We start from the raw sequence: 14,892 nt of genomic DNA on the forward strand, positions 1-14,892 counted from the left end.
GATTGTGAAGATCTTTGAGATGGCTTTGCCACGTAGAGCGCTATAGAAGCATAATTTGATTGATTGGTTGACTGATTGATTGATTTATGTTCTGCGAGCAAAGACATAGAATCATGTGTGTCTTTCAATACTGCACATTTGAGACCTGTGGTCGCTAACGAAATGGAAAGATAATGTTTTTGCTATTTTATGCCAGCATTAAATAATTACACAAATTGCAATTTAATTAGCTGCTGCATGTTAATATAACACACGTTTCAAATTTGTAGCGTCCTGCTTAAAAAAAAAAAGAGGGTTGTTATCTATGGGCCCACATTGAAAATAGTTCTCTAGGGGTTTCCTGTAAAAAGTTATCGGTATACACAACATGTAGGGAAAAAAAAAAAAAATGTATAGCTGTTTTGCTGCCACACCTCATCCACTGCCTGGTCACTTTATTGGGATCTGTAGATCACAGGTTCCCAAACTTTCTGGGCTCAAGCCCCTCCATGACTTTAAGTATCCTGACTGTGGACCCCCACTTGAAATTGTGATCCCTTTAGTGAGAGAGGTTCTTCGTTTTTACCAGTGGAAGTGCTACTGCCATTTCAGACGCTTGAGAAACCACTCCATAATAGCTGTACGCTATCTGGCTGTAAATGGGGCAGCAGTGTGGAGTAGTGGTTAGGGCTCTGGACTCTTGACCGGAGGGTTGTGGGTTCAATCCCTAGTGGGGGACACTGCTGCTGTACCCTTGAGCAAGGTACTTTACCTAGATTGCTCCAGTAAAAACCCAACTGTATAAATGGGTAATTCTATGTAAAAAATAATGTGATATCTTGTAAGTCACCCTGGATAAGGGCGTCTGCTAAGAAATAAATAATAATAATAATAATAAATGCAACATAACCCTCTGTAAGGTAAGCAGGAGCGGTATAGTTTATTTTATTAAGTAGAGGGAGGAAAATATATCAATAACTTCTACTGTAAAACCACACATTGGCAGAAATACTGCATTTATTTTTTGCTTATTGATTTTAATAAAAAAATGGGATGTTATAATTAAAAGTGCATTCATATTATGTTCTGACAGATCACCCCCATTTTGTTGTATAATGGTACGAGCTGACATCAATGTTACATTTAAAATAGCTCCAAGCACCTAACAGCAGCGTTCTGGTTAATGAATTGATCCCCCGGTCTGGGGAACATTGCTTTGAAGGGTCATTTGGGAGAGAACATTTGTGCATGACCTACAGCCCCCCTGAAATCATCCCGCGGACCCCAGTCTGGGAACCCCTGTTGTATCTAATATCAGGCTGGGGCACCATCTGCCCTGATCACAGCCTTGGCAATAAGTGGCATTTACATTCAGTCATTAATATGTCAGCTAAACCAGGGCATTCATTCGGTCTTCCAGAGAAATCAATGGACCCAGGATATACCAGGACAGCATGCCCTAAATGGGCAGACAGATCCTAATAAAGTGGCCAGGCAGCATTTATCATTATAACCCTTTGCTGCTGGGTGTATAGTAGTCATTAAAGCATGGTTATTCCCTTATAAAGGTTTCCCACAGTGTTTTTGCAGTTTTCCCAGGCATTTCCTATGCATTTACCACAGTTTGCCCTGGTTTGCCATGTTTATTAATATGCTATTCCATACCTCGCTATTCTTTACCTATCTATGCTTTACGATGCTTTCGCTGTGCTGTACTATTATGGGAAACGTACGCAGTGACACAATGGCAAGCTGGTTTCAAGGTACCCTGGGTGAAGTTGTACAATCAGATGGAACTCTGATTAGGGAGTGCTCAGAGATCTGAACTAGGGATCTAACAAAGGGACATTTCAGAGTAAAATGGAAGAGGGTTGCGGGTCACAGTGTATTTAATAAAAGCAGGGGAATCTTCAGCCATCGGTGCAGGACAGTACCTGACGTTGTCGTGTTTCTGGATGTAAATCTTGTGAAACATCATGTCTTCCTTCTTGGCATTGATGTCTGCCTTCATTTCCATGGCAACATGTCTCGGCAGCACAGACAACAGCAGACGCTCCTGCAGGTGAAAAAGGAAACATCCTGTAGCAGTCATTTTCTTTTCTCTGTTAAACATATATATATATTTTTCTGGCTTTTAGCGCTAATGAAAGGCGCTGTATTGATGGCAGTACATCACCAGCAGTGGCACTAGCAGTTCCCAACGTTGTGAGTAGGCCTCAAGCCTGCCCTGGACTGAAGGGAGCACCCTTTCTCTTAGGGGGTGAGGGAGCAGTTCAGTCTCCATGCCTCAAGCCTGCCCTGGACTGGAGGGAGCACCCTTTCTCTTAGGGGGTGAGGGAGCAGTTCAGTCTCCATGCCTCAAGCCTGCCCTGGACTGGAGGGAGCACACTTTCTCTTAGGGGGTGAGGGAGCAGTTCAGTCTCCATGCCTCAAGCCTGCCCTGGACTGGAGGGAGCACCCTTTCTCTTAGGGGGTGAGGGAGCAGTTCAGTCTCCATGCCTCAAGCCTGCCCTGGACTGGAGGGAGCACCCTTTCTCTCAAGGGACAAGGAGTTTAGTCTCCACAGACAGACAGAGTCGTAGGGCTCACACTCCTGTATATCACAACCTCATACAAATAAAAGCAGATTTGAACACATGCCTTGCCCAGCAACAGGTCATCACACATGCTTCCTCAGTTACGTTATCTTAAAAGTAGCTGTGCACACACAGGAGTGAATTTCCCTGAGAAAAGGTTAATTTACCGTGTGAACTACAAACTTAACAGGCAGATAACAGAGATTATTCCATTGATGTGAAGGACCTACGCCTGTGTGTTTATAATGGTAAATCATAGTACCTCAGCCAATAAAAAGACTTGGTGTCTCATTTTGCAACACCCAAAATCTGACACCAGTTTGTACTGAAGCTTTGAAAAATGCCAATCCAAGATATTCAGCATTCATGCAAGACTAACAGTTTTTTCAATCTTAGCAATGATGGCTAGTTAGAAAGTGGATCATTGTACTGTATTATATTGCAAGCACATTTTATTTTTCAGATAGGAGATACAGTCAACCCATCTCAACATTACCTGTATTCACACCACATAGAAATGGCCAGGACAGAATATAATGGAAGCCAACAGGGGCAAGCTTCTGTTTGTATTATCACAGTTCGGTTAATATACTGAAAAGGAACCACTGCTGCATGCAGTGCCACTGCTGCATGCATGTCTACAGCAGGGCTGTCCAATCCCGGTCCTGGGAGGGCTAATCCACTCCAGGTTTAACAGGTGCTTCAGGGTCTGGATGGAGGTTTAATTGGTTCAATTCAACTATTTAGAACAGGGCTGAAACAAAGACCAGGAGCGGAAGAGCCAGCTTTGAGCACTCCGGCTTACAGCACCTTGTTTTTTGTGCATTGCATTGTACATGGACAGTGTAGCTGGGACTGCATATTAAAATTCAAGACCTAGTTCTAGGGTTCAAATTTCACAGCAAGAGAGGCGTCTATGCTGTATGAAGCCTCAGCTCAGTCCTATTAAAGAGACTGTGTCAGCAACCTTTTATTAATATTTTGAAGCTGATTGCGTGGTTTTCGACCCCTAAGACTGTAATCTGGGACAGTTTGAGCAAATACAATAAGAGATACACAACATACAGTATTAACCTAATACCTTAAAACAGTCCAGTGTTACATTATCAGCACACCAAAACGCATCCATTTCAATTTTGACTTATAACCTTATAACCTCCAACTGCTGCAAGTAATAGCCTACTGGATTTTTGCCACCCTGTGGTGGAAAGGAGAAATTATCAAGGGGTGAAAAAAAGGGGAGGGTATAAACAACCTGGACTGTCAACAAGGCCTGGTAAGAATACACAGAAAGCTATGGGACTCTGGAAGAATGCAGCCAACAGACGCCAAGGCTAGGTGTTAAACTAAGCATGATGATGGAACTGCAGCTTTCACGTATTATTTTACTGTACTTTCCTCAGATTCCAGCCCCTGAGGCTGGCTCTCCGCAGGGATCCCGCGGACGCTCTTACCTGCTGTTGGTTCTCCCTCTGCAGGTGCAGGCGAGCCTGGATGTAACCGCGTGTCTCCTGGAAGGCCTGTCTCTGAGACACCTCGGCCGGGTAGTGCGTGCAGACCCCGATGATGTTAGTGCACAGGAAAATGAGCACGTTTGCACTGAGCTGCAAGACAGACAGACAGGGGCACAGTCAAAACCTGCACCTGCTCCACAGCGCTGCAGATAACACTAGAGGCTTGGTGGTCCAGTGGTTAAAGAAAGGGGCTTGTTACCAGGAGGTTCCCGGTTCAAATCCCAGCTCAGCCACTGACTCACTGTGTGTGACCCTGAGCAAGTCACTGAACCTCCTTGTGCTCTGTCCTTCGGATGAGACGTAAAACAGAGATCCTATTTTGAATGACTCTGCAGCAGCAGTTGTGATGCATAGTTCACCCCCCTAGTCTATGTAAAGTCGCTTTGGAGAAAAGCAACCGCTAAAATGACCACATAATAATGAATGAATGAATGATTGACTAAAAGATTCATGCCGACCGCCAGAGAGTCCTTGTGGAGTCATACATAAGAAGAGATTATTATTATTATTTATTTATTTATTTATTTATTTATTTGGCAGATGGCTTTATCCAAGGTGACTTACAGGTGTTACAGGACAGTACAGGGTTACAATGGCAAGATTAACATTTAAATACAGTGTAGTTTACAGTAAGTGCAATAGTATGACTAAAATACAATATGAACCAGGTGCAACAAGTTCGGATTACAACAAGTTACATCTGCAGTCCAGAGCATGGTGCTAAGGTCAGGCAAGTCCAGTGCATAATTTAGATCTTTTATTTAACATCATGTAATCAAAGAAACTACAAGATGATATTGCAAACAGTCTATCAGAAGCCATAATAGTAGTACTGTACAGTATTTCATGTTAGATTTTGAAATGTCAGTTTTTCGTTTAGTATATGGAACTACAAAGCGATATGCAATTCAATATGTTAACGTAACATTATTCAGCAGGTTTCATTCAACTTTATGAAGCAAAATTAGTTAATATAGGGCGATGCAAAACTTTTGGCCATAGCTGTATATACTGTATTAAGTACAGGATACTACAGTACAATATACAATATAGTACAGCAAGATATAGTGTCTGCTAGTCACTGTGGATGGCAATAAGACTCCTGTTTCATAGCAGTTTCACCCATTCCAGGTTTTGGTACACGCTTGATCAGCCCCAGTGTATAGGTAACAAGCTCAGGTGTGTCTGATTAAACAAAGTAAAACCAGGAATGGATCAAACTGCTATGCAACCGGAGTCTTATTTCCATCCCTGATGTTGCCAGTGTCATCGTCCCTTACCTCCCACGAACCATCAAATCAAAGAACAACTCCTTTAAAAACAGAACAAAAAATAAAACGAAAATGAAACAACCGTGTTTAGTGGCCGCCGCATCCACTCCCCCTTTCTCCCTGGCTTTTCTTTCCTTGGCTCCATGCCCTGGAGACTGTGTGTCTATTATTGGCTTGGTGCATTGAAAAGCTCTCGTTGGTGTGTGGATGGCAAGGGAGTCTGGCCCTGACATTTCAGCCTCAATAGAGTGCGAGCAGCAACACCCCGCCTCTGCTTATATAAGCTAAAACATGCTAAAGCAACAGCAGCACTTAGCAGCAGCTGCATGGGACTGAATATATTGAACATGCATTGAACACGGTGTGCTGTAGATTGGAAACTGCAAAAAATTGAACCTTGTATTTTCAATTAGGAAATACAGTAAAAAAAATATTAACACCTCCTATAGATCTGTCGCCATTGGAAAACCAGGGCAACACTGATTGGATGGGACCGGTCTGCAGGTGTTGAAATAGTACCTACAGTCCATTGACAGGGTTTGTGTTTCTATTATTTTGTCCATGTAATGCAATCAGCTATCCCCCGATCCAACAGCTCCTGGCACTCTCCTCAATGAGAAGAGTATCATTATATTGACAGCTCAAGTGCATTTTAATCTATTCATACACCAAGACCAAACACACACACACGCACGCATGCACACGCACACCTACGTTTGGGCACCTGTCAGTCACAGCCACCCACTGTATTCAGGCATTCTGACATCACAATTTTTAGAACTTTCAAAAAAAAAAAAAATTTGAGAAATAACGAGCTACGATTCGTCTTGTGTGTAGACGTTATCCCGTAGAACATATCACACAATTCCAAAGATTAAAAAGTTTTTTTTTTTTTTTTTTTTCAATGTTGAAGAGTAGTTTGTGAGTACAATACTGGTTTAGTGATTCATAATAAGTTATAAAAGAAATCATTTTGCACATAGCAATGAGAGACACATGACGTATTAACACCTTAAAATAGTCCTGTGTTACATTATCAGCTCACCAAAACACATCCACTTCTATTTTGCTGCCTGACTACTCAACAGCATTTATAACCTCCTACTGCTGCAAGTAGTAACCTACTGGATTTTTGCCACGATCCAGTGAAAAGGATAAAGTTTCGAGGGTAGAACAAAGCAAAAATTAAAAAAGGGAAATATAAACAACCTGGACTGTCAACAGGGCCTGCCAGGAGTCTACGAGACTCTGGAAGAATGTATCAGACAGACGCCAAGGCCTTATATGTTAGTGTTAAACTGAACATGATTATGGGATTGCAGCTTTAAAATGGTCCAAGATGTTTTTTGTTTTTTTTATCGTACATTCTTCAGATTCTTGCCCCTGACTGTAGCCTTCCCACTGTTACCAGCCTGTGGGTGAGGCTGGCTATTTCTCTCTCGTATCTTATTCAGCTGTGCTTATCTGTATTCATTTTTTTCCATTTGTAATTATCAAAAAGGAAAACATTCTACAGTACGTCGTCATTGAATTATTTCTAACCCATTAGGACACCGTAGCTGTTGGTTACCACATTGGCTAGCTAGGAATCCTATTCAAACACTTAGTGATTTGAAATTAATTATATAGAGCAATTTTCATGGGCGTTGGCAAAATACGAAGACAGTATCTCAAAGTGTGCAGTCTCTATCATAGACCACAGTAGAAATAAAAGCATACGCTTTACATACAATAAGCAGTACACTATGGTCTGAAAGCTCAATAGAGAAAGCAGTGCCACTGCAATGTGCATCCATACAGTTTCTTATGCTTTTGACTATTTCATGTATTGTACAGTACAGTTGACTGCATATTGAAAGATACTTTTATTAATGAACCCTATTGTAATGCAATACCTAGTTCTATTTTTGAAGGCATGTTTAATGTTTGTTGCATCATATTTGTGTTTTAATCCTTATTTTGCCAAGTTACTGGTAAACTCCTGCTAACCCTGTTTATGGTAACAAAAAAAATCTCGGTCTCTTTGAAAAACAGAATTAGAGTTTGACTCTACAGTATCCAGTGCCACCACAGTGACTACATTTGGAATCTCCTCCAACTACAGAACATCCCTAATTAGCAACAAAGAAAAAAAAAACGCTACCCGTACATTCCCCGAATTCGTTCTCAAAATCAAATTAGCTGTACTAGAGCATGACTCAACCCTTTCAGAAAGGGATATTTGCCATTTCACAGAAACATCTGTTAGTAACCACTTGAAAGAGGCAGGAGGGAGGATTGGGTTCCTTCTCCAGCGAGGCTGTGGTTTTGTGTCGCGGCCTCTGTGGTGAACCAGAATAACCAACATGTAGCACAGAGACCCGTAACAGAGCTGCCCTACACAGCACCTACTAAACATGAACCCACGACAGGAAACCCACACCTGGAACAAGTGACCCGTGTCGGAAACCAGGTAATTCATCAAACATCAAACTCTAACCAACAGAAAAGAAATGAAAGAAATCTTTAACTAAAGTTGATACCTAGGGCAATGGTTCAGGCCAGTAATTCAATTAGCTTTTCCAGGTTGAATAAGGTTTGGTCTGGGTAGAATTATTAACTGTGGTGAACATCTTGCTCATCGGTACTTGATTAAGTGAGCCCTGTTTAGACGCTGAAGTACAGAAGTAAGAGCCAGCACCATCTACTGATCAAGTTTCCTTTTGTTTTGCTGGCAATGCTCTGCTGTGCACTAGATGGCGCTGGTGCGTACCATAATTAGGCACTATACATACGTTCCTGTCTAAATCAAGCTAAAAATAAATGCAATTGAAAAACGAACAGTTTAGAAAGGTCAATGCTAACAGACTGTGTATGAAATGATCTTGTTGTTATGGGGAAAAACCTAATTTGCCAAGGCTGTACTGCACACGGTTCACATGATCAGGCAGTGCAGTAAAAGGTAATGATTAACAACCGGTAAACGTCAAATTGTACTTCCTGTATTGTCACTTCACAGTCCAAAAAAAAAAAAAGGCTTGCAGGTTTCAATTCTGGACACAAACAAAACAACAAGAGATTATATTTCATAAAAAATAAAATTCAGGATAGACCACTTACTGTTCATAGAGGTTCTTTTCTATGTTGCAAAATTCACGTCAGAAAGTATGAATAAGACTGAGTGCTAGGTATGGGTTTCAGTTTCCCTGTCCCCTGACAATTAACAGAAATGTTTCAATCAATCGTGATGAATCTTTAGAGGCCAGCAATAGTTAAGGTGCCTGTGTTCAGGAAGCCAGGTTTATTGACCTGCAATACAAGCATCACAGGTATAATGTGAATATCGGCTGGATCTGAAATGTCTTTGAAGAGGAGCGAGTTCAGATTGGTCTGCAGTGCAGAGAGTCAGCATGTGGCCACCCAATTAAACAGCAGAATCAGTATAATATACTGGGAATTATGTCTGATTTATAGGACACTCTGTACTGTACTGTATATCTTTTATAAATCGCATTGTAACAACCCATTGTGTCAATATAAAGGGCTGGGACAGGGAAAGCCATGTTCGGATGAAGCAGTATCATCAACTCAACTCAAAATGCAAATTATAGTTTAATCCGTGACTACTGTCACTGGGATCTCAAATCGGACCTAGGAAGAGATTAAACTGAGTCATGTTTTATGAAAGGGAGTGCATGGATTTATCGGCTTAACACAGAGTCTGGGGGCGAGATCTTATTGTGGTGGGCTAGGCAAAGGGTAACTGTAGTAGGAGGAATGACGCCACGTTTGGATTCTCATTTAGTTCAAAATAATACTACTGGACAAAAAATTAGGAACACCTGCCATAGCACTGTCAATAGGTGAGCCGACTCAAGCCTGCAAGGTGTAGTAGGAAACTGTATTTGTTTTAATACTATCCCGTTTTTTATGATGCCTATAATCATTATAAAATTGACCTAGTTGCCATATCCCCTTCAGTCACTGTGTGTATAACGATACCACAAGTTTACTATGTATGTATCTATTTTATAATGCATAGCTGATTTTTTCAGGGTTTTTCTCAAACTCCATAGAGTTCACACACACTGTTTTAAAATTAAAAAATAGTGAAATAAAAAAATCGTGACCGATTATTGTAACAAATAAAAGTCTGATCTCGCCTATGTCTACGACAGGAAACTGCATCCAAAGAGCAGCTCCTGAGCTCAGGTGAAGTGCCTTAACACAGCCACAAGAAATCCCAACACACTCAGACACAGCATTTGACTAACTGTATGATGAAGAACCACTCAGGCCGATAGCAAACACCACAGATAAACAGGCAGTTCTCGTCAAACCTAATGTTCACATTCCTCTTATCCTCTCTCTGCGGCAATGACAAGATTAATTAGAAACAGGAAGTGGACACAGAGCTCCCAGCAGGAAGTTCACTTTTCTGCCTCACTGGCTCCCAGAGTGCTCCCCGTGGAGACAACTGATCAATCAGGATGCCTGTCTGAGGCCTAGGCCCAAGCCAGTCTCATAAGCTGCTCACTGCACTGCCTTTTCATTCTTAACCCCAGTCTGGACACAATGATACCTGGCAACAAGGAAACTATAATAAATATAATCAAGGCTCTTCTTGGGCTACATATTGATTTGAAGCTATTCATAGAATTTCAAGGAACTGGTTCTTAAGCAGATCAGAGAGAGAACTTACCCTCACAGAGGGTTCCTCTCTTGTTACGAAAGAAACCTTATACTCCCCTTCTCTGATCTATATGACTATTTTCTAGAATTGTTTTTAATTGACTGCAATTCCATGTGACAGATTAGAGGGACTACATTTGAAAGAGCGAAACAAGCGAGACGTTATGGTTTAGGCACTGGGCTCAACTCCAGATTTCCACGGTAACCACTGCCTAAAATATATAAACAAAAAAGTGATAAATAGAAAAGCCTGGTTGTGTATGAAAAAATAGCAGCGCTCCAAAATAGATCGTTCCTGACAGAGAAGGAAACACACTCCAGATGTATCAGGAAAGCGCACACTCCAGTTATCTAGCTTTCTGACGGTCGGTCGTGAATCTTCTGTTTATGTTTTTTTATCTCTCTTTAAAGTTACTAGTTATCAACCTACAAAAGGAGGACAGGCTCATGTAGTCACGAGTAAAAGTAACATTCAATTTGTCATTGTCAAAGCTTTCCCTTACATAGGCAACACAGTCTAAAATCAACTGGCAAACGAAAAACGTGATGAATGAATTTAACTGCTGATAAAGGCTGAAGCGTGGGCAATTTTAAACTTCACTGCATTAAGTGCTTGGCTGCAGTCCTTGAAACATAGAGTTTGTTACCTCCTTGTTTGAGTGCTCTGGTAGAAAGGACTAGCACTGGCTATAGCTCACGCTCTCTGTGTTCAAACACGTACAGGAGAATGATCTTTTGCAGATCAACTCCCGAAGATGTGGAACTGTTTCCATCACAGTATGAAGATGGAATCTGATCATCTTTCTTTCTGTGGTTTTAGATTTAGGAATTGCTTAGAACCTCCTGCCAATGCGTCTCCTTCAGTCCACATGAACAAAGAGATTATTTATTCTGTTCTTTGATCTCGGTGTGCTGCTGATGAAGTTTCATTTTATTATGTTGTTTGTACATTGCATATGTCTTTTTATATTTTGTAATTGTCTTTTTTTGGTTTCCAGGACCCCCCTTGTGAACAAGGCGTCAATGGGTAGTCCTGGTTAATGTGTACAAAATGTAATAAAATTAAATAAAAACAGCCAGCTAACAAACACACACACACTCTGAAATAAACCCAGCGCACACTGCTGCTGTCAGTATCCCTTGGACAGCAGTTGCAGTTTCAGCATGCTGGTTTTACATCAATACTCCAATTGTTTTTATCAAAGTGATCACGGGGGTGGATTTTCAGAGCACGCGTTAACCCCCCTCCCCCATCATCCCCTCCCCTCCTCGGCTGAAATTGAAGATTGCAGTGAAACTCCTTAAACCCTATTAAGGGATTGGAGCAGGGAAAGGAGGTGGGTGAGTGAATGGGTACGAGAGGGAAAGGTGGAGGATGATTCCCAGGTAAAGACAAGGACCTGGAACACGGATCCTGGATTAACTGGCATAATTCCGAGTGCAACACGTTTTTTCTTTTTGTTCTTTTAGTATTTGTTAAGATGAAAGGACTCCAGTTCTAATTACTCTTGTATTATGAAATGAAATCCCCAGCGACAGGGATATAGTGCTCTTGTGATATTCCCATACATCTGGAGAACCGCTTATTAAATTGTGATGAAACTTGGCATTAACATGATTTATCACAAGTTACTGAGGGTATTAGATTGTGGGGATATAAGGGCGTGAGAGAATGCACCTCACTCCTGACCTGCACACCCCCATTCAATCCTGGGTCTCTCTCAAGCAGAGACAGACACTGGTGGCCAATGTGCCAAAAACATGTGACGTGCCAGGCTTAATACCCCCTAGCCAACACACCTTTAGTAAGAACTGACAATACGAACGCCTGGAAACTCAAATCTGTTCATTTAGCATCACCTACGGAGTCAGTTCCTGTATTTTCTACAAACCCTTAACTCGGCTCTTTCTTGTACACTCCGAAGTGATTCTATTTGCCGTGAACCCAGTCTAGCTTCAAAACTTTATCCTCATTAGGTAGGTTTTGTCAGGCCTACCTTTTTGACCCTGTATGAACTATAAATGTACCCCCCAACCCCTCCCACTCCCACTCCCACACCCACTATCAAGGAGTTAAACTAGAGCTACAGTATTTTTTGTTTTTGTCTCTACTCATCCAGAGCTGGTCTCCTTTCTAAAGCTGCAGCATAAGGCTTGTCCTCTAATGAACAAAACAAGCACACCAGAGAGGTCTACTTTACTTTCAAAATTCATAACAGCCCTGCAACTTTCAACAAGATCAGCTGACCTTTAGAAGCTCTGGATCCAGGCGACAGAACGAGGTCAAAGGTTTCGTGAGTCACGCTGCCCCCCCAGCCCCTCCCTTCACCATTAACAAGGACTCAAGAACTGCCAGTTGCCGTGGAAACAAAGGCAGTTGTTTCTCCCTTGGTTGTGATAAGCACACACTGGGAGAGACAGGCAGTGCTGAGATAACAGTAATCAATGGAAGCTCCTGGTGACTACATTCAATTAGACTGCAGGAAAACCAGGCTTATACTGCATAAGTAGGCCTCAATGCTGGTAATGCTAAAATTTACAAGGGTACTTGAGGTTGCTGAATAAAAACTGAAATGTTTCCACAAGTATATTTTTCAAATGTCATCAATGCCTGTTTCAAAACGCTTATCCATTCTCAAAAGAGCATATTAAGGCATTGAGTATTACCATTTAAATAACATAAGTGTTAAAACCCATTTTGCACTGGCTCCTTTATCTCCAGATATATTTGTATTCTTTGCTATTTTTTTCAAGGCCTGGTAGAATTCCTGTTACTTCCTGTGTGGTCTACCGTGGTCAACCAGGCTAAGGGCCTCTAGGTCCTGGCCATGGAAATTGACCTTTACCCCAAGGACGTGAATTGGAACCATAAGGAAGGAAGTGGATACTTTATTTTGCTGCAGTGTGGTGCCTGAAAAAGATTTTAATTTACAGTAAAACTACAAGACACCAAGTCAAGTAAATAATCAATTTCAGCCTGACCTGGAGTCAATTCCAAATACAAGAGGCTGTGTGGTCCGGTGGTTAAAGAAAGGGGGTTGTAACCAGGAGGTCTCCGGTTCAAATCCCAGCTCAATCACTGACTCACTGTGTGTGACCCTGAGCAAGTCACTTAACCTCCTTGTGCTCTGTCTTTCGAGTGAGACATTGCTGATGCATAGTTCACACACCCTAGTCTCTGTAAGTCGCCTTGGATAAAGGTATCTGCTAAATAAACATAATAATAATAATACAATTACAGCAGCATTGTTTGCTGAAATTACAATGATAGTTTTCAATTACAGTTATAATTACAAATATACTAAAAAGTATCATAAATAACTACCTGCATTAACATAGTTTACTCTATTTATTCTAAATAACCAAGCAATAATCACAGGTACAAATATAGAAACTTACTATAGAACGTCAAACAAATGGTGGCTGAAGATATATGAACAATGATCTCTCTGTGTAAAACACAAGATGGAACTGGCAATGATTAAGCATGTATAGGGGTGTCCTTGAACTGTAATTGATCAGTGATGAAGCAGAATTGCAACTACCAAGGTTCAACTACAATTACATCGTAATTGCAATTACTTACTAATTATTAGGCGCCTGTCCGGCCGCGTTCACTGTAGCACAAAGGACTCCAAGGCCAATGCGATGCTCCCTCCAGAACCCCCAGTGAAGACCGGTGACTTTACACATGCAAACCTGCGCTCCCCTGACTGTACGACTCGCCCTGCACACCACGCGGCCGTGCTTTTACCAGGTGAGACACTCCGGACAAACTTTTGGATGCAGAAGCACCTCCTGTCAGCCCTCTATTTGTATCGTGATTTGCAACAGGGAGATGCAGCTTTTATATATAACACAGTGCCCGGAGGGGATACTGTTTGCTTGGCAAATAAATCAATTGTCATCGTGCTAGAATTTCTAATAGAATTGCCAGCATTATTGGCCCTGTTTCATATTATTGATTATTTTCAAATACAATCACCCAAACTAGAATGTCAGTAACATACATCTCCCATCGCCACAGCTGTCAATTCAAAATTTACAGCTATCAGTGTGATGAAATGATTAATGACCTTGACTTATATCAACAGCATGGTTTTCTGGACATGTGCAAAAATGGAAGCATATGACCTTACCCAGTGGGAATGCCAAAGAAAAGCAATTAAAAGTACTGATGAAATTAAAAGATTAAACATTTTGAAAGGTAAAACATTAATGTAATTTAAAAAGAAAAAAAGGTACTCTACTTTAAAAGCAGCCTCTGTTCTTTGAACAGGAAATCTGTTTCATACTATACAGCGTGTCACACAAATTAGCATACATTAGTGATGTTGAGGAACCTTTCTCAAAATCTGCCTTGGCTGCTTTGAGCTGGTCTGGAGAACCCTGAGGTTTCACATGACTTGAATGAAACGCGGAAGGCTGTTCAATGCTAACACCAGTGGTGTATTCCTAAATCTGAAGACACCGGAACACCATGGAAATATCGATTTTCTTAAACAAGACTTATTGTACAAATGTACATTTTATTTGTATACTGAACTTCTAGTAACACATATAATAGGTCATGCATTTATCTAATTGCTTCAAGTGTTTCCACAAAGTGTCTTTCTCCATCTTGTCAAAACCCTTTACTTTATTTACGTGTCGGTGTGCCAGTGGCTTCGTTTGTGTTTGTGTCCACAGTCGTAGTCGAGGTCTGTTGCTGTCGTCTTTGTCAGCATTTTTAGCCACCTTAAGTAGTTTGAAATAGAAGAAATTCCTAATGCTTTTTTCATTGCATAGAGGACTACTGACATTTCTGTGGGAGATGCGAGTCATGCTATGCAACTGGAGTCTTATTTCCATCCCTGATGTATGTAATACACCAACTGTATT

At 41.3% G+C, this 14,892-nt stretch overlaps 1 protein-coding gene across 10 annotated transcripts in view; it reads right to left on the reverse strand.

The window, feature by feature from the left end:
* LOC131720879 (adenylate cyclase type 6-like) overlaps window positions 1-14,892 on the reverse strand; it is an 86,281-nt gene that overhangs the window by 24,498 nt on the left and 46,891 nt on the right. For all 10 annotated transcript variants that reach the window (XM_059013221.1, XM_059013223.1, XM_059013225.1 and 7 more), the window contains 2 exons: window positions 4,010-4,159; window positions 1,914-2,035 (listed from right to left, as the gene is read on the reverse strand). In XM_059013221.1, coding sequence (XP_058869204.1) covers window positions 1,914-2,035; window positions 4,010-4,159 — 272 coding nt within the window. The remainder of the gene's footprint in view (window positions 1-1,913; window positions 2,036-4,009; window positions 4,160-14,892) is intronic.

Source organism: Acipenser ruthenus, chromosome 45 (genome assembly GCF_902713425.1).
Source record: "Acipenser ruthenus chromosome 45, fAciRut3.2 maternal haplotype, whole genome shotgun sequence".
Lineage (NCBI taxonomy): Eukaryota > Metazoa > Chordata > Actinopteri > Acipenseriformes > Acipenseridae > Acipenser > Acipenser ruthenus.